A 20458-nucleotide genomic window follows, 5' to 3' on the forward strand; every position below is an offset into this window, starting at 1 on the left:
GGGATGTTATTGTATAACACAAATACTAATGATCACGCCAAGTTTTAAAGGTGTGCAAATGATATCAATAGTGTGCTTGAAAAAAATGTAGCTTAACAAACTTAATCACGAATATTGCTGCAACGAAAACATTGTTACCTAGGGTTTATTTTTGATGGCACCGACTTCTACAAACCATAGATTTGTTTGTTTTTCAACAACGAATAAAATGGTGTTTGCTAAATTTATACATTATATACGCTGAAACAGTTATAGAATGAAAACTTAAAAATTTTGAAATTGATGAAAAGTTTACTACGCTTATCAGTTTTATTATCAGTCTGTTATCCTGTTATCCTAAGTGACATACCTTTTATACTCATAGGTTACACTCATCTATATAAAAAGCAACAAAGTAAACATTTCAGGACGATTCGCTGAATGCTGAAAAAGTTATGTAGGGAAATGTAACTTATTATTTAAAACACACACAGTAAATTCCGCGATTTTTCATTGAAATTAACAATTCTTCGTCTTACAAACTATTAATTAATTTTAATTAATTAAAAAATAGCCTGAGGATATTCTAATGTACTGGAAAATAGTATATTTATTGAAAACAATTTCAAAAATCATTTAGAAGTAGTATTAAAGATAATAAGTCGAGTCATCTATGAAATTAAAAATAATGGGGATTTGCCCATATATATTCCAGCATCCCAGAGGATGTCCATTGATAAGTTTGACAAGCTGCGAGAGAATACTCTGTGAAAGTTGTTCGTCTTTGCATCTTTTATTGATGCCTTCTAGGCCAAGAGGTGTATTCTTGCCATGACTACATCCCTAGCCTATATAGCCATGACTATACCTCCTAGCGGTATATTTATCTGCTGGTGCAACTATTTCCTAATGGTTGACCCTTATGTAGGGGAAGGGATAATATAGTAGGTCTCCGACACTTAACTTGGTGTCGAGTCTGAATGTTGTTGACTATAAGATGTAATTGGTGTAATTGTTATCACTATTGTCGGAAAACGGTGTCATGAGGTGATCTCAGATTTTTTTTTTATATTTTTTGATTTATCTATTTGGAAAAAGAAAAAATACATAAAGCCTGGAACGATAACGAAGATCTCGGTCGGTCAGATAGCCAAGCGGGTCAGGCGGCCGATTCTCAGTCGCTTCACTGTCGAATGGTTAGGTGGATGTGGGTTCAAGCCCTGGCTCGTTGTGCAGAAAAATAAAAAAGGCTAACGCAGCAGTTTAAGATTCTAAAACGAATCTGTGGCTTAGACTAGAATATCCTGGTGTCTGATCGATCGGCCTATGGCGGAGCAGTTCGGCAAGGGATAAGAGCTTGCGGCTCGGTGATACTGCTCCATAGATCCCTACCGGATATACCCTACATATATATATATACATATATATATATATATATATATATATATATATATATATATATATATATATATATATATATATATATATTGTTATGCTATGTAAAATTGAAAATAATATTGGTTTGCTCTTAATATATTTCAAAGTATAAAATATAATAATTCAAAATATTTCAACTGATAAACTATAAAAGATATTTCGAAGAAATGAAAGTCCATTATCTTTGGATTACCTGTAGTAAACAAAATTTAAGATATGCATAAATTATTTTCTTTGTAAAATATATATTCGAGTAACGTGAGGTACCTTAAGTGAAATGAACAATGCAACCGGGTTTTCCAAATGGACTTGTACAGTGAATAAGACAATAGGGTAGAATTTAGAAATTATATTTCTCCGTTAGTTCTTAAGAATTTGTAGAACCCGATTAGCATGTTAATAGTTTTTAGGAAATTTATAATTGTAGGTAAAATTGTTGTTTGTCATCTAAATGGTAGATGGGGATAAGTGTAAGGAACTCTGATTGGAGGAGATGAAAAAAAAGTGGGATAGCTATGAGAGTTTAGCGAGATTTTTGAGGGAGAAAAGAGAATTAGTGGTTTTCCAAGGGTGCAAGGCGAACAGTCGTGTTTCTTTGGCGGTTCCCAAGTGATAGTAAGCATTAGAAGTGAATGTTTGTGAGTTTTGAGTTACTAAGTGTATCCTGACGGAAGCTGATCCAGTAAAATATTGTAAGTCATACTTTTCTACTTATATATTCCAAGAGTCACTGTTCAGGCCGGAACGAGAGATTCAGTATATCGAGAGGAGAAGAGGCTAGCGTCTTTTGAACGATACGTGCATCTGAAGGAGATCATTGAAGACGAGAGGCTCGCAATAATTTGTTGTAAGATTGCTGATTACCTAGGAAACTGCGAAGAATAGATAGTGTAGGCTACAAGGAACAAGGATTTGGACAACTCATCTTCAGAGAGATAGTTTTTTTTACTATTCGTCAGTTTTTCTTTATCAACAAAGAAAAGTTCCTTTAATTGCTTCAGAAAAGATAGAAATATTTATCAGGAGATATAGAACAACAATTTTGATTTGAAATTTTAATTTATATAGTATATAACATTAATTTTTGAAGGTTCACGAACGTAGAACAAAATTTTGATAATCATTGTATGAGATATTTTTTGTTTAAGATATTTGAGTGTGAATTTTATTTCAACATATAATTTTGTATCATATATGTTTATTATTCCGGTATTCCAATAGACCTTACCTATCATATGTAAAGCATAGATATTGAAGCACGAATATAACCCTGAGATAAGAGAATTAAATAGTGTGATAAAATCATAATTGCATCATTTAAATAAGTTTAATTAATATATATATATATATATATATATATATATATATATATATATATATATATATATATATATATTATCCATTATATATTTGGACTTTCTAAAAATAGATAAATCTAAAAAAGATAAGAATATAAAAGATTTTTATAATCAAGTAAAATTAGTACAGTTTTATATATTTAAAAGAACATAAAATTGTTTTATCTTAAACAAAATAGTATCAATGAAACACATATGAGAGTAGGGCAAAACAGCATTGTTACTTTACCCATTTTATGCAGAAAAATTTCTCATTTCTCTCTTCGAGTTAAAAGTGTTCTTTACCGAACAATCCTTCTAATACTGCATTGTTTGGCATCTGAAAGGATCGTCCCGCAACATTAATCAGCACAATAATAGAGATGTATGAGTGTTACAGTGATAAATTGAAGTTGTTCGATCTGAATCAAGGCCAGCAAACGGATGAAATATTTCCAGGGGAATATGCTTACTCGATGCATTTTTACAAAAACTCCACTATATGTGGTATATTTATAATGGTATGTAATGTATAAATATAAAAAATGTGAACGTTTATACAGTAATGAGATAGAAAGTTACAAACAAACATACAAGTTATTTAGATATTCTAACGAGCATTACATGATCGTTTAGTACATTCTTTAGTGATGTGGGCAATCGCTTATACATATTTGTGTAAAAAATATGTACATCTACCATGTTGTATTCGGATTCTATTTAGCGTAGATCACGTTTTACGTGGTAAGTCGAAAACCGGAGACTTTTGCGTGATGTATGGCATTGCACTATTTTGCGGTCCATTTTTGAATTTTTTGAATTTTTGAATTGAATATATTTTCCACAGCTATCTTTGCAGTTTTTGTTGGTGGTTGTCTTGAACGGAGTCGACTTTGATAAGCATCTTCGATGTTTTGATGGATTGAGGTTTATATTAATGATGATCTTATTATACTCATTTGGTAGATTATTTATTAATTAAAGTCGAGAGGGTGGTATGCCACATAAAACAGGTAAGAAATGTGTGGAGATTGGTTTAATATCACTAGCAATCATTCTCATAGTATTATTTAGTTGAGTGTACATTTTATGTACGCGTAAGGACCACTTAGCCGGGCTAAAGCACAATATTCTGCTGATGAATAATCAGGACCCAAAGCAAACGACTGCAGAGTAGAAGCAAATACTGCCCAGGAGGTGCTCCATAGTTTCTGAATAAGGTTGTGTCTTGTTTTTAATTTTTCTATAGTTTTTGTTAGATGTTCCCTAAAAGACTAGCTGTATGAAAAGTTGCCCAGGTATTTTATTGTGGATAACTCTAGTGTTTTAAAATTCTCCTTCGCAAGTTTATTATTTAGATGGTAGCAAGACAGTTCCTTTTTGTTTGCATTTGGCAAGTCTACACTTGTTAAGATACATTTCCATTTTTTGCTATTCTTCTATTCAGATTTCCTTTGACTATTGGATAGAGTAACACCTTATTGCAAGCATTCAGTCATCTACGTAGCCAAATTTTTTGTATCTTCTTTCTGGCATGTATGAAATCTACAAGTTAAAGGGCAGTGAAGCAAGAACTGATCCCTGTGGTAGCGTGTACTTTAGTTTTCTTGGGGAACTGATATTGGATCCCATGATCCCTCGATAGATTGTACAGATATGGTGTTAGGGGAGTTCCCATAGTTGGTTTGGTTCCTATCTGAAAGACCGGCACCAAATAGTTAGAGTGAAAAATAACTTCAAAATTTCAATGTCTGATCCGATTGTTAATAACAATGAAGTATCACAAGGCTCCATATTGGGCCCGATATTATTTATTTTGTATATTAATGAACTACCATATGTAATGTCTGATGCATTTGTATCTGTTTATGCTGATGCCTCAACAATGCTATATCGCGATAAAGACATAAATTTTTTACAAGATAAAATAACAAACTCACTGAAGACCTTCTCTGATTGGTCCAGTAATCAGTCGCTTCTGTTTAATGTTCGCAAAACTTAATTTTTATCATTTACATCCCGTTTAAATTCTACTAAACCTGATTTAAGTATTTCCATCAATGGTGAGGGTATTTTGAGTTGTCGTGATGTGAAGTTTTTGGGAGTGACTTTGGAAGACTCATTGTTGGAATGTATGTAAAAAACTCAATTCTAAATGTTATCAATTGAGAAATTTGAGTAGAATACTTAGTCTGCAACACCTTCGTCTTTTTTATTTGGCTGAGGTACAATCGACAATGAGTTACGGTATAACTGTCTGGGGTAGCTCTTCTAGTATTAAGGACGTTTTCAAGGCCCAAAAGCGTATTGTCAGATGTATTGCAGGTGTTCCGTATGGTTGGTCTTGTAAAAACCTATTTAGGGATTTGAATATATTAACAGTGTATGGAATTTACATTTTGGAATTATTGATACTAATTCATAAAAATAAAAGAACTTTTTTATGTAACAGTGATATTCACTCACACAACACAAGAAATAAGAGACAGTTTGTAGTACCCTATCGACATTTAGAAATAAGTAGGAAGTCATCTACTGTCTCTGGTTTACTACTGTATAATCAACTTCCTCAAAAATTTAAAAACATTCATTCAACTACAGCTTTTAAAAACCAAGTCAAAGAGTACCTAGTGACCATGTGTCCTTATACATTAGGTGAATATTACCAGAGTGTATCTGTGAATGCCCAAGCTGCAATATAACCAAATTTAATATTATTTTAATTATATTATGATGTCCATATTGTACGTTTTATATGTATTTTAATGTTTTAAATATTTTTAATGTATTGTTTTCATTTTGCTGTAAAGATTAATATTTATAATTTTAGTTTTGACTTGCTGTAAACCTTGATGTAACTTACAGTCAAATAAACTATCTATCTATCTATCTATCTATGACGACTTAACATTCGTAAAATTCTATCATAAAGCATATTGTTTATCAGTCCGACTGTAAGTGAGCTGAAGATTGTACAAAAAACGTCTATCTCTCCGAACTGTATCATAGGCTGCTAAAAAGTCAATAAATGCAGCTAAGGTTTTAAGGTTTCTTTGAAATTCTGCCTCGGGGTGGGTGGTGAGTGGTAGGACTTGGTCTACACAGCTTCTTTTGGGTCCAAACCCAGCTTGTTCAACGAATCATCTCGAAAAGCTGCTTGCTGATTCTGTTATAGATTGGTCGTTCTAGTAGCTTGTAGCTTACAGTAAGCAGAGCTATTTGGTTTACTTGGTTTTAGGATGTCAGTTATTATTTAACGCTTAAATTTCTGCGGGACATTACCGGTTTTTACAATGCAAACGATCGAGACAACCAGACTTTTGAATACTTTGAAAGGGTTTATTTAAAACTACACATAAACAATAACAACTTAACAATGTTACCTTGAGTAATTTTTAGCTTCGTTTCTACGTTTTATTAATACTTCAAGTTAAAATACATTCTCAAAATTTTAATTAATTGCGCTGACAGTGATTTTGAAGAGTTGCAACGGCGGATAAAAATATTATTTCATTACATTTCTCTGAGAAATTAGAAATAAAGAATGTCACAAATTAATTACATTCCACCTACTGTTCTGGATTTTCTGACTGTACAATTTATACTTATTAAATTTCTGATTTATGCTTTAGATGTGTACTTTTTTCCATTATACAACGTTTTATTATGCAGAGAAGTCTAGTGAAACAACCTATAGCACTCTATTTCTCATTATTTCTTGTTTTTGCCTAGCAATTTAGCTGAAACGGATTACATGCATAAAACGCCAATAACGGAGCCAATAACAGTAGAAAACCGCGCAATTAAGCTCATTTATGTTGCTCTGTGGTCGATTTTAATTAGTTCTATTTTTATTTAAGCCACTATTTCTGTGCTAGTTTTAAATCGTAATATTTTTCTGATTTTTTAATCAATTCGTTCTATTGTAACAGTAATACATGAGGATCTATCTTCATTAAATATAGACTATTGATTATGTACTTTAAACAGAACTACAAGGTTAAAGGGGTTTGATTGTTTCATATGGTCAATGGACCCCCAAATATGAAAATACTGCGAAGTGCTACCATTTAAAGGTGTGCGTTTTTGAGAGAGGGGTAAATTTGTCCCTATACACTAGGATGTATTTGGGTGAATTGTATGCAGTTTTTGTACATAAACATCTACAGAAAATTGTTCAAAATTAAATTTTCTATCGACATTTCACCTTTGAAAGGTAAAAATGATTTTCTTTTGACAAAAATATATTCAAAAAACGAAACAAAAAAAAACACGAACACGTGCGTATTTCCTTTTATGTCCCATAACTTTTTTCCACCAATAGGCATTGCTGAACAGAAAAACATACGTATACTTATCATATATACGTATCATTTACAAAAGTTTTTGGAATTCGGAGGCTAGAACTAGTGTGGCTTTATTTGAAGTGCTTTTCATCAACCCTAACACAATTTTCAAAGCTTTAAATTGGATTCTATCAAGTTTACGTAAATTAGTTATACTAGCTGACCCATACACTAAACAGCTGTAATCTATAATAGATCTTATATATTGTAACGATAAGACTACCAAAGAAAATTGAAACCAAAGACACTTGAAAAATATGGCCTGTCATGTTGCAGTTCCAACATGTAGCAGAAGAAGAAAGAGACTCAACAGAAAATTTGCTGCCAAACAAAATAGTAAGAGCAGCTTCAAATCTCTTACAATACTTTGTAAGGTCTGCAACTGACTCCACATTCTGGAAAGAAAGAGCCTTGACATATTCAGGAAGAAGACCATTAATGATTTCATCCACTTTTTCACACTCAGGAATTGATTTTGAAGACCGGAGCATCAAAGACTCCATATAACAAATATATTCACAGATCGGTTGTCTAAGAGACTGTTTTGTGGAACGTATTTGTTCCCACAAATTTGTTTCAAAATTATATGGTAAGTAGGTTTCCTTTAAGGAAGTAACTAATTCAGACCATGAATTAAAAGATTTTTTTTGTGAAATGATTATGCCACCAATTAAAAGCACCACAAGCTGTAAAAGCTTACAGCAGAGATGAATAATTCTTTATCAGTGCATTTCCTAGAAAACTTTAATGTTTCAATCTGTTCCAGAAATGGAATTAGAGGTTCATTACCAGAAAATTTTTTAATACACCATTTATGAACAAGAACAGACTTAACAGGTGCGGCTGAAGATTGAGAATAATTAAGGTTTACAGGAGTAGAAGCAACAGATTGGTCTACCATATCAGGTTGGTCTACAATATCAGACAAAATACCCTCTAATTTTAACAAATCATAGCAGATAGCTTTCTTCGATTTTTCTTCATCTAGATAAGTTGGCTATAGACGGGAGATTCTACCAGACAAATGAGTTAAACGAGAACTAGAAGCTTTAAATCTGATATCAGATTTTGTACCTGAATATTCAGATATAAGACCTAACAGATCAGAATAGGAAGCTAAAGCTTGTTGGTAATCAACATCAACAGATAAATTGACTAAAACATCAAAAAAACTACAGTTACTGGCTTCCTGAAAAAGAAGTCCAGTAAGAATCTTTTGTTTTTCCTCTACTGTACTTGGGACAGATACATTCCTAATAAGAATTTCATATGATAATTCATCTGTCTTTAGATGTTTAGGTAGCATCTTGAAGAAATAATTAAAAAAACTTAAGAAAGTAATTAAAGTACGCTATCCACAAAAACTACTTAAGTTAAAAAAACAAACAGACCACTTAAAACAATATAAAAGTACCTACCATCATAAAAAAAAATATGTAAAAATATCTGAGTATAAAATATAAATCAAATATGCGGAAATATATGTAAATGGTAATACTTTTTAACCCCACATGTGAAAATATATATAAAAATAGTCAAAAGTATGGAAATATAAAAATTAACTGCAAACAATAAAAATGTGGACACAAAAATAAATAAAAAAAGTATTTATTAAAGCTTGTATATTTGCTACCAAACCAAAAATTCAGAGCTCAATTATTTGAATAAAACAAGTAACGTTGGACGCCAATGTGTAACGATAAGACTACCAAAGAGAATTAAAGTACTATTGTAAAAATAATACCTCAATCAACCATGGGAGCTTATTATCTATGAATTGCATAGCTCAGTATCTCAAGTGTGAGTAAGTGGTAGATTGAAATGAAGTTGGCACAGATGACATAGGACGTAAGCCTGTGATAGAAATAGCTTTTCTGTCAACACAGAACAGAATATCTAGTCTACCGGACAGAAAGAAAGAGGGCGAATATTTATTCTACGGGACAGAAAGAGAAAGAAAAGAAAGACAGAGGGCGCCAACTTCTTTTTGAAGAAAAAATAGTAAAAACAAATCTGAAGGCAGTAATTAATAAATTAATAAAGAAATTAAAATAAAATAATTATTTAAATATGATGATTAATATGATAATATGATGATTCGCTTAACAGAGCGTCACGAAAAATCGGTTATTATATTAATTCACTACTCTTCATCAATTCGTTTCTAGTCATTATATATTTATTCTAAGCAGGTTTAATTTAAAAATGCAGCAAAAATAACGATCAAAATAAAGAAAATAAGTGAAAAGTAAAAATTAAAAGAATATCTGTCAATAAAAAATGGAGAAAAAGAAAGAGAAAAATAAAAGATATTACTACTAGATACTAGAATTCAATTTGTAACAATTCTCTAACGGTCATAAATATCATGTAATATAACACTCTTGAATCATATGTTTAAATTTCTATTCTAGACCCCTTTTGCGTTAAAGTTATTTTATACAAATATAATGTCGAACTTTAACGTCACAGTAAATAGCTGGAAGAGTCCATTCACGCCACGAGAGAAGTTCGTTATACAAACACAAATACAGAAAACATAATATAAAGCCTCGCGATAGTCCACGATACAACCTACTGTATCACTTTTTTTTTAATAAGCACATGATCTATCCGGTTTTCTTCTGTTCTGCCTAAAACGAGCCACGTTATTTATGTTATTTTTTATGTTGGAATTTTGTAATGGCAATGTGTGTATTTGTCGACGGCGCTAATTTGCACTAGTTAATTTCTAAAAATTATGTGAGCTGTCAGTACCACACGGCACTTAAAGCAGTGGGTTCCAGCAAGTGAGTGGTCGTTATGTTACATTAAGGATAATTGGGCGACTGAAAACCTTAACACCAGACCTTAGACCAAAAGATCATACGAACTTTACTTTTTTCTACCCAATCTAAAAATAAGTATTTGTAATGAAAAAGGTACTTACATAAAACGGCTAATTCCACAGGTCACCTGGAAACAATAAATTTAAGTTAAAATTTTTATAATAGGAATAATGAATTTGCAGTTTCATACTGTTTTAATATAAAAGAAAAATTTTTAATCAAATTTCCTAGATCATAAACATTTTTTAAGTAGATTTTTGAAGTAGTTTATAAGTAAAACACTAAGCACAAATATGTTTTTGGTCATTTTCAGATTAAATTAACTTAAATAAATCCTGTAAATATTTCTTTATTTGCACGTAATGGTCAGTGCGTTTTTAAGACGATAATTTGCAAGAGGTACATTGTTAAGAGTTCCGGCTATCTCTAAATTACATAAAATACTTGCTGACCCGGCCAAGTCGGTACCACCTTATTATTAAATAATGTGTCAAAATTGTGGAGCTTTCTGAGAAACAATATTTTGGTTTTTTTTGTGAGACAAAAATATACAGTGATGACATTCCAGAGATTTGTGTGCTACCCATTTTAATGTAGCACACTGAATGGCATTAATGAGCCTTGTTTGGCCATTTCATCTGCTTTTTCGTTGCCCTTTGACACTCGTGTCATGGTACCCAGACTACTGCAACCTTGCTACGGTCTCCTAGTTTATTTAGGGCACACACGCAATCCCATACTAGCTTAGAATTGATATCTACAGAATTGAATGCCTTGAGCGCTACCTGGTAATCTATGAAGGTGGCAATTAAAAGGTGCGTTCTTTTCTGCTTTTCTATTTCTTCCACGCAGTGATAGATAGCCGTTACTTCTGCCTGGAAAATTATGACGTCCTTAAAGTGCGTTTTCACCAAAAAACATTTACAAACATCTACACACAAACATTAGCAAACATTTGCTAACGTTTTCCAACACATGCTTGGTATAGTTTATCAAAAACAAGAACTCGAGAATTTGAGTAAGTTTGCAAACATTTGCCATCGTTCCGTCTTGTTTGTACAAAATGGCTCCGACAAGAGAAGTTATAAGTATATAAACGAGAATATAAAAAAAAGAAGAAATCGTAGATTTTGAATCTCAAATTTTTTAAAAAGGAGAAGTTCAATAGAACTTCTAAATGATTCGTCCACAATATTTCTGTTGCTATTTCACACCAGGCGTCGAATTGTTTAAATTTTTTGTAGTATAGCTTATGACTGGCATTCCATATTTCTGGTTTCATTTTGTAAAATTCAATTAATTCTAAACATTTCTCATTTTCTCATTCCATTTTTTTGTAAAAAACAAATAAGTCTATACTAATTACTAATAACTCTCCGAAAACAAACTATTTCTTTCTACTATGACAGACTATAAAACCTAGTGCCTCCACCAAACACGCACGAACAACGAATCCCTTTGAAGTACCGGCAGCAGACGGAATCGTGCCAAACAATTGCAAACGTTTGCAATTGTTTGGGAGCGTTCTCAAATCTGTCTACACCAACCAAATAAAATTGTTTGCTAACAGTTGCAATCATTTGCAAACGTTTGCAAACATTTTGAGCGCTTGGTGAAAACGCACCTTTAGATAGACCCGGAAATGTATCCCTTCCTTTGTCCCTACTATATTGGTTTCTTCACCCCATATTTTTAAGCCATCAGTGTACCAGGTATCTTCCCTGCCTGGTATATTAATTTTAACAAAAGGATAAACTTTGGATGGTTACTTTATTTATTTATTGGTTCAGAAAGAATATACTGATTCTGTAACACAATTTTTAGTTGTATATTATCAATTAATAGTACTTTTATATTGAGTTCCTCCATTTATTTGGTGGCCCTTTTAACTGAAATTTAACCTTCATATGACAAACGACATGTTTAGTTAAAATAGAAAGCTCTGATAATAAAATTTTGATATACAAATTCATGAAACAAAAGTCATGAAGTTTATGTTAGTTTGATGTTTTCTATTATATTGTACTTTCATTATTTTACCCTTATTTTAATATGAGCATAATTAATAGTGTAGAAGCAGACAATTCTTATCGAGGTGAAAAATTGTAAAATAAACAGAAAGCCCTTGTTGTCGTATAAAACATTTTAAGATATAATTACGTATATCTGCCTTTTTGTTGTTAAAATTACAAATACAATAGAAAAATTCTACTTATACGTTTATGTTTAAAGCGTTGTTTGCCTTCATAAAATATATCGTTTTCATTAACGTTGTATACAAATTTTATACCCTAGAAACAACAAAACTTTTCTAATACCCAAAGCCCATTAAAAGTTTAATTTAGAATTGTATAGAGGCTGATATTTGAACCTTAAAGTACATACCCTCTTAAGGCAATCCCAAACATATTATAGTTTATACACGGCTGATACTAATATTATTATAACTTTTCTAACATAATAATAATGTAGTGTCGTCAGAGACGAAAATGCCCTGAACCTCTAAAAATCCTAAACCAAATTTTGCTGAGAATATCCATTTTGAGACCCCAAAAAATATGGAAATAAAGTTTGCCACTTCTACCCCCGATCTATCCACTAAAACCCCCCTGATAGAGAAACAGAAAACATCGATTTACTAATAATATGCACGCCATAAAAAATGTTTCGACAAATGTTTTGAACAAAATGTTTATTAGTAATTTTTCTGTATTAAATCTGTATAAATTTTTCTGTATTTTCTGTATAAAATTCGATATCTTTTGATCACAGTGTCATATTGACAAAAATCAAATTGAATTTTTAAGGAGAAAAGTGCAGCTTTCATATGCAATTTTTATATTTTGCCTCAAATAAACTCAGTTTTATAAAGGTGTTAAATAAATAAACGTGGCTCTCATGAGATTAATAAAATGTATCACTTTCATTTCCTGGTCGCAATGAAATTTTAATTTTTAGAAAATAATATAATAATATTTAAAACCTATAACATTTGAAATAGGGCTAATTAATTCTTAATTTAAACTTTAACATTGACTTAAAACGTTAAACCTTGATAGATAATAAGAAACTGAAAGACACTTTAACCTTTGATCTATTTTTTGGCGGAGGTGCAAGTTCTGGCGGATGACTAGAGTTTTTGGTGGAGGCGTGGATTATGTTACTAATAAACTAATAAAACGCCAGTATAAAATCTGTTCCTAAAGTTCGTTTTACGTATTTGCTAACGCCCTATACATTATACAAATAAGTATTATTCAAATCGACTAAAAGCCGATAGTTTAAACCTCAGAAACAATTGGTTTCTGAGCCTTTTGATCAGCATGACCACAGTTACCTCTCTGCAGAATTTTAGCCAATTTAACTGAAACCACTTTTAAGTACATAAGAAAAGTGCTGGGGACCTTTGTTTAGAATTTGGGCATCGAAAATTGAAAGAAAAAGACAAAGGGTAGCTTGAAAAGATATAATAAGAATAGATATAATAGATACATATATTATTTAATAACAAAGGCTCTCGTCCTGATAGGCCCCTGGACGTGAAGCGAGTGACCCATGTTAATTGTATGTGTTTATGGATATATATGTGTATGGATATATATATTTTCTTTTCCTTTCATTAATTGTTGTACTGATTTACCAAATTTAAATTTATCTGTTTTAGTCTATTCGATTGCAAGTAATTCAAAAACTTTTTACTGCGCCTAAGATTAAAAGATCATGTAACTGGCAAACTGCCGAAGCCATGTAAAAAACAAACGAAGGCTCTCTTTGTGTTTTATCTATTCTAAAAATTAATAATAATTTTTAAACAACTTTTCAAACGTTAATATATACAGCAAACCAGTATAGCTTTAATTATTGTGACAAAAGCCGCTACTGACTATACTTCAACACATCCGTTTTAGGTTAACTTGATAATTTAATCAGAGCGAACAGCAAGAGAAATCTAACGATTCCTCCAGAGTAAACAACTTGTTAGCCACAAAGCTTTTACATGATTCGACTTCGGCCGTCCGCTATAATTGTTGTTCATTTTATATTTTGAGTGAGGACCACGCAGATAAAAAAACTTATATTAAAATTTTCAACGTAATTAAAAAGGTGCATTGTGTTTATGTTTGACAGTTAAATTGTTCAGCATTTTACTGAATAACCGCAGTTTTGTGTCTGAATACTCGTATTGAGAGTTTGAATATTTTGGGTATATTTGCAGGCCGAAATACCAACAGCTAGACTGTTACACAAAAAACCGCTGACAGTTTTATGAATTTTGTGTCACTACTTGATATTTTTAATGGATCGATTTACGTTAAAAATATTTCACAAGGCAAAAGAGTAAAATATTTATGAAATAAAGGAATCACAGCACGTTAGATGTGCTGATAAATACCTAATAAAATAATTGTAAATAGTTTAAGGGTGCTCAGCCCAAGTGTGTTCACTATAAGAGAGGATTATTTAGCAAATTACAAAGAATTCATGCTACCAAATGTAGACGATAAGAGAAAAAGTTAATAAGGAACTATAGGGACTACAATATCATAAAATAAAAAAAGGCAGAATAGACTACATTAAAGCCTTTATTGATAAGTCAAACTTAAAAACTGCTCAAAACAGAGTACTATCTTGGGGGGAACTCTCCAACAAATATTGGAAGATTTATCTAAGATAAGCGCATTATCAGGTTAGAATACCGTTAAGAACTTTGCCTACTAATTTCTCTAACGTAAAAAACAGTAGCTCCAGGCCATTTATCTACCCCGTATGGACTTAAAAAGATAAAATATATCTCCAAAATTTGGAAATAAAGCCATAAACCATAATTCGGTCTTTGGGCGAAAAATACCATTGAAATATGTTTGATATCAAAAAAGTTTTTTAACTTTGCAAAGTAACTTGTGACAATTTCCAAATTTCTGTTAGCAACTTTTGGATCTTCTTCTTTTGGTGCCATATTAAGTCCCCTAACGTTGGCAATGTCATTGGCCAGTTGGTCACTGTCTTCATATAATTCCTGGTCAATACCGAATTTTCTTGAGCCATAAAATCTGCTTTCACAATTCTTCAAGAGCCGCTCTGCGGCTCTGCTCTACCTTTCATGATAAGCTGAAGGATTATGTACCTCCACTAAGAACATGCCCTAGGTATGAATTTTTTTCTTATTTTAATAGTTTTCAATAACTCACGAATGGCATTTGTTTTAGTTAACACAGGGCCTTCGGATGCATTCCTCTATGCAGCCACATCTCAAACGCCTCTAGGCGATTAATTGTATTAGCCTTCAGAGTCCAAATCTCGGCACCATGTAACAACACTGGCTAAATATAGCATTTGATTATTGTGCGAGCTGCTTTAATTCAGCATTTGATCTCTTTACTTTGGTCTAGTTTGTCTGTATGATCAATGACATCAGTACATATAGTTCAGAAGTCCTAATGCCAATGAAACTATCTGGTACTAAAATATGATTCTTACTGCTACTACTTTTTTACAGAACTTTTGAAAACAATGATGGTACAGAATCTAAGCTTCAATTGATTTTAACTAAAATTACAGTGTCAGAAGTATTTCGTCAGTTGCATGACGGTGCATCAGGTGGACACTGTGGTATTACGAAGACTCTGCAAAAGGTTGAAGAACGGTTCTATTGGGTGAACTGTAACGATGATGTAAGATAATGGTGCCGGAAATTTGAACTATGTGCAACCAGTAATGGTCCAGTTGGTAAAAAGGTGGCACCTATGAAATAGTAAAACGTTGGTAGTCCTAAGAAAAGAATAGCAATTGACATTGCAGGTCCATTTTCAGAAACAGATGATGGAAATAAATATATTCTGATAGCCATGGATTAATTCCTAACCTGAATAGGTCATGCTCTTAAAAGGCAGCAGATTGATTATTTTCTTGAGGGGTTTATGCAGAGCTGGAGACTCTGTCATCCTGAGACGATATATAGAGTTGCTGATACGGGAGTTGCTCAGATCTAAGAGGGCAGCGGTGTAACAAAATTTCGACGTACCCCATATAACGGTTGCATTTCTCAGAATAATGACCCATATACCAAATGTTCGAGATATACCGACCGAGATACGGAAAATCAAACCATTCAGTTTACAATAGCTGCAAATAGACGTGGACTACTCCAGATAGTTCTAGAAATAATCATCATCATCATCATTATCATCATCAAATAGCATCTAACGTCCATTGCTGAACATAGGCCTCTCGCATACTTTTCCACTTAGTCCGATTTTGCGCCATCTGAATCCAATTTGTAGTCACTCTTTTTATGTCATCTGTCTATCTCGTTGGGGTCGACCTCTATTTCTGTTAGCTTGTATTCGGGGTCTCCATTCCAAAATTCTTTTTGTCCACAGGTCATCAACTGATCTTGCTACATGACCTGCCCAGTTCCACTTTAGTGTTATCCTTTTAATAACGTCTGCTACTCCTGATCTTTTGCGTATAGTAGCATTGGGTATTCTATCACGTAGAGAAATCCCTAACATTATTTTCCCCATTGCCCTTTCAGCAAGTTGTAATTTACTCACTGTTGTTCTTGTGAGTGTTAGGGTTTCTACGCCGTAAGTCATCACTGGCAAAATGCACTGATTAAATACTTTTCTTTTCAGACACATTGGAATCTTAGACCTAAAAATATCCTTCATCTTTCCAAATGCAGCTCAAGCGAGGTTTATTCTTCTTTTCAGCTAGATTGTTTGGTTGTCTCGACTTATTCTGATCTCATGGCCCAAGTATTTATAGGAGTCAAGTGGCTTAGAAATAATGTTTTTGCTAAATTTATATAAAAGCGCTGTTATTAGGAGTATAGTTGATAATATCGTGCTGTAAACTTATAAATAAATAGTTTTATATAAATTAAAACCGCTTGTTTTATTTAAACACGCTACAGTGTGTTTTGACCAGATATTTTTTAATGATAGTTACCGGTAGTTTATGCCAGCGGACCTTTGATTTTTTATCTAGCACCTGAGTTACCAAAAAGTATGGGATATTAGCTTGTCATTTAGATTTCCCATAGACTAGTCCACTGCTCGCACTTTCTACATAGCATTTTCTTGCCACTTCCTGGCCTAAATCCAAACTGTTCTTCCATAGATGTCTCCCTCTTTAACCTCACAGTTCTCTTCCAAATTTTTATTGTATGTGACATTAAACTTTATTCCTCTATAGTTCTTACAGTCCTAAATATTCCCTTTATCTTTATACTGTGATACAATCACGTTCTTCCTACGTACATAGGACATGTTTTTTTTCTTCGTAGATGCTACTTTATCATTTGCCACAACACATCAACCCTTTCTTGTCCTAGAGCCTTCCAAACCTCCATCAGGTTCCACTGCCTCATCATTCTTTAGATTTGCTTATTTCAAAATTGGATCTTAACACCATTCCACCCGCACTCTTAATCTGCCACACGTGAGTCAAGTATTTTATTAATTTATTCCTTGCTTTAGCAATATTGTATAACCTTTTCATCCCTTCGGGTATTTCCAACTTTTTATACAACTTTGCAGACGATATTTCCTTAGTAGTAGCTACAGCGCGCTTTGATTCTTTCTTTGCTACTTTGTATGTATCTCTACCTTCCTCTGTCTTTTAGATCACTTATAAATTCTTTCTAGTCTCTGACTTTGCCCTAACTAAAGTGCAACTGTAGGTTGCACAACCATCAAGTTCATTTGACCCTAGGATCGCCTTTTCCAGATATTTTTTCTAGCACTTTCGCTTCACTCGTAACACGACTTTACTGTTGGCTTCTATCCAGTCATTTGCCGTGGTTTTTTCCTCAAAGTCTTTCAGCACTCTACACTTGAAGACTTTGGCCAAATCCTTATCCTTTTACTTTCGCCACTTTACTTTCTGATGTCCTACTTGCTTTCCTTCTCGCCCCACATGTATCTTCGTATTTACTATCACCGGTTCGTGTTGACTATCTACACACTTATCCTTTGCATATGCTTTCCCTTTTTATCTTCTCTGGTTTCATAAGGTTTCAGAAAAATTGGAAAAAGGACAATTTGGAGAAATATGGCTACTATTATTATAGATACTGCAATTAAAGTGTTTTAAAAAACCTCAGAAAACAAGTTTGAGAATAAAGACATCTAGTGTTGGTCAAACAAAATTCAATATTCTAGCAGACAAATAGTTTGGACACAAATATTTGATTTAAAGCTATGAAATTCCCAAAAAGAAAGCTAAAGTAATATTAGCAAAAGTATTAACAAAAATTACAGTTGTAATCTGCTGTCATAAAAACTATAATATCGTGTTTTTTTCCAATCGAGTATAATAGTGTTCCGTTTCTTAAATTATAGTAATGAAACACAATCAATAAAATGCAACGACTGGACATATTAACACTGGACATTATTAAAATGAGTTGTTTGTACCAACATCAGATGGTTTTATTTTTATGTCAGTAATGCTAAAACCGTCTAATTTGCAATATATTATATCATATAGTTCTCATTACCTCTACCTGCACATTTAACGTAGAGATAAAGCATTTTCCCATTATGGTACTTAATATTCTACGAGCTATATACTGCAGCTTATACTCGTATATCACGAGGATCCTACTCGATTATTATTTTATAGTATGTCACTAACTTTCCAGGAAAACCTTTTAACTTCCATTTAAAACAGGAGTTTTTCAAGAAAATATATTCGAAATATATGTTTAAAAAGAGCACTGAATGAAAATTAGATTGCAGCCGTGTCGATTTGAAAGACAGTGCGCGCATACAGAAGACCACTAAGAGTTTCAAAGTACCGTTAAATAATGAAGTGTCCCTGACGATGTTTTATCCGTAGTCAAAAGTTGATTCGTAGTTGGTATGCATTTCAATTTTGTATGCAGGAGAGGATCAGTATGTGACGTTAAATAGAGGACCTGAATATAATTTTAAACAAGATATAGGAATTTTTCAAAGAAAAATGATACAAAGTTGTTTTTCAATGTTTTTAATAGTTCAGTAAAGACCAATTTATTACTGACTATTATAGGTCAAGAATTATATCAAACAGTCATTGTTCGCGTATCAGGAAATGACGCGATTGTTCGCCTATACCAGTCTCCATTTTCTTCCAATTTAATTAAATTTTATTAGGATATTCAATAATTAACGAAACTTAGTCAGTTGCTGGTTGTTTAAAAATTTTATTAGTGATAAATAACCTGAATGTATGTACTTTTTATTACTGAAATAACATAAAAGAAATATAAACGCTTTATTCACTCTCAACATTTATTGTGGCATATTTGACATATTGTAATTATATCTTCACCACAAATAAGTTTTGAATAATCTGCTCACCTTGAAGTGGTTTTTCTATTTTAACTTCAAGGGCAGTAAAAACATTTGACTCTATCTTTAGTTTCTGCAGTTGCTACTTAAGTTTCTCCATCAGGAAGACCTGCTTGGCGTCTTATTTGAAATCTTAATAATATTGGCAATGTTGTTATTGATGCACGACTTATCAGGAGGGGTCTGATGAGATCTGTACTAATTTCTCTTAGATATTTACGGCGTTCTAATTTAGTATTAGTATTGCTATAATAAATTACCTGACTATTTATTCCTGCAATATTCATCAATGAAAAAAGACTGAAAATGACCATCGATAACGTATTTGAGAAACGGAGTAATATCATTTCATCTGGTCCACAACATCCGCTGCTCTCTTTGTCGCATTGTAGAAATGTATAACCTGCGACTTAAAGTTTTCGCTCGTTTCTTCATCAATTGTGTCATCATCATGAAATGTAGATAACATCAGAACATTTTTGTTTTTCTTGGGAACGTATATGTAAAAGACAGTCTTTACCATAACCAAAAATGCAGATGTTTAGTCGTCTTCCTTTTGTAGCTACAACAAGAGGAGAAATGTGTGGTTTATTCTTTGTTAGGATTCCTTCTAGAGTTATCTTATAATTATGTAGCAAGTCAGTAGCCAGTGGAATGGAAGTAAACCAGTTGTCAAAGTAATGTTGCATCCAGTATGGGTAATTGGTTCTATAATACGTTTAATCACACTGCTAGGACTATTATCTATCTCAAAGGGGCCTTCTGGCTACTTTCCAGCATATATTTCCAACTTTGCTATATAAAAAGTTCGTGTCAAACCATACATTGCCGAAGATTTTATACGCAGATGATCTATAGTTCTTACAATCCACTCTTGCACTCCAGTTGATCGCCCTTTTTATGCAACGGACATATTATCTTCTTTAGCCATTCTTCTGGTAGCAATTCATTCTGCCATATAAGTATTATTAGTTTATTTAATTAAAGAAATGCGAAGACTCAACATTGACATACTTGGATGAAGTTAGATGGCCCAATTTAGGCCACTGCGAAATAGAAAACCACACAATATACTACTGTGGAGATACTACAACAAGAAACAAAAACGAAGTGGCTAATATAGTAAATAAAGAAGTTAACAAATAATGTGTAGTTAGTTTTATAGGAATATTAGTTTTAAGTTGCAGTACTCA

The 20458-nt window shown here is 32.5% G+C and overlaps 1 protein-coding gene across 6 annotated transcripts in view; it reads right to left on the reverse strand.

The window, feature by feature from the left end:
- Positions 1 to 20458, reverse strand: part of LOC140432865 (uncharacterized) — a 371379-nt gene that overhangs the window by 69032 nt on the left and 281889 nt on the right. For all 6 annotated transcript variants that reach the window (XM_072521010.1, XM_072521013.1, XM_072521012.1 and 3 more), the window contains one exon: positions 10029 to 10054. In XM_072521010.1, the coding sequence (XP_072377111.1) occupies positions 10029 to 10054 (26 nt within the window). The remainder of the gene's footprint in view (positions 1 to 10028; positions 10055 to 20458) is intronic.

Source organism: Diabrotica undecimpunctata, chromosome 1 (genome assembly GCF_040954645.1).
Source record: "Diabrotica undecimpunctata isolate CICGRU chromosome 1, icDiaUnde3, whole genome shotgun sequence".
Classification (NCBI taxonomy): Eukaryota; Metazoa; Arthropoda; class Insecta; order Coleoptera; family Chrysomelidae; genus Diabrotica; species Diabrotica undecimpunctata.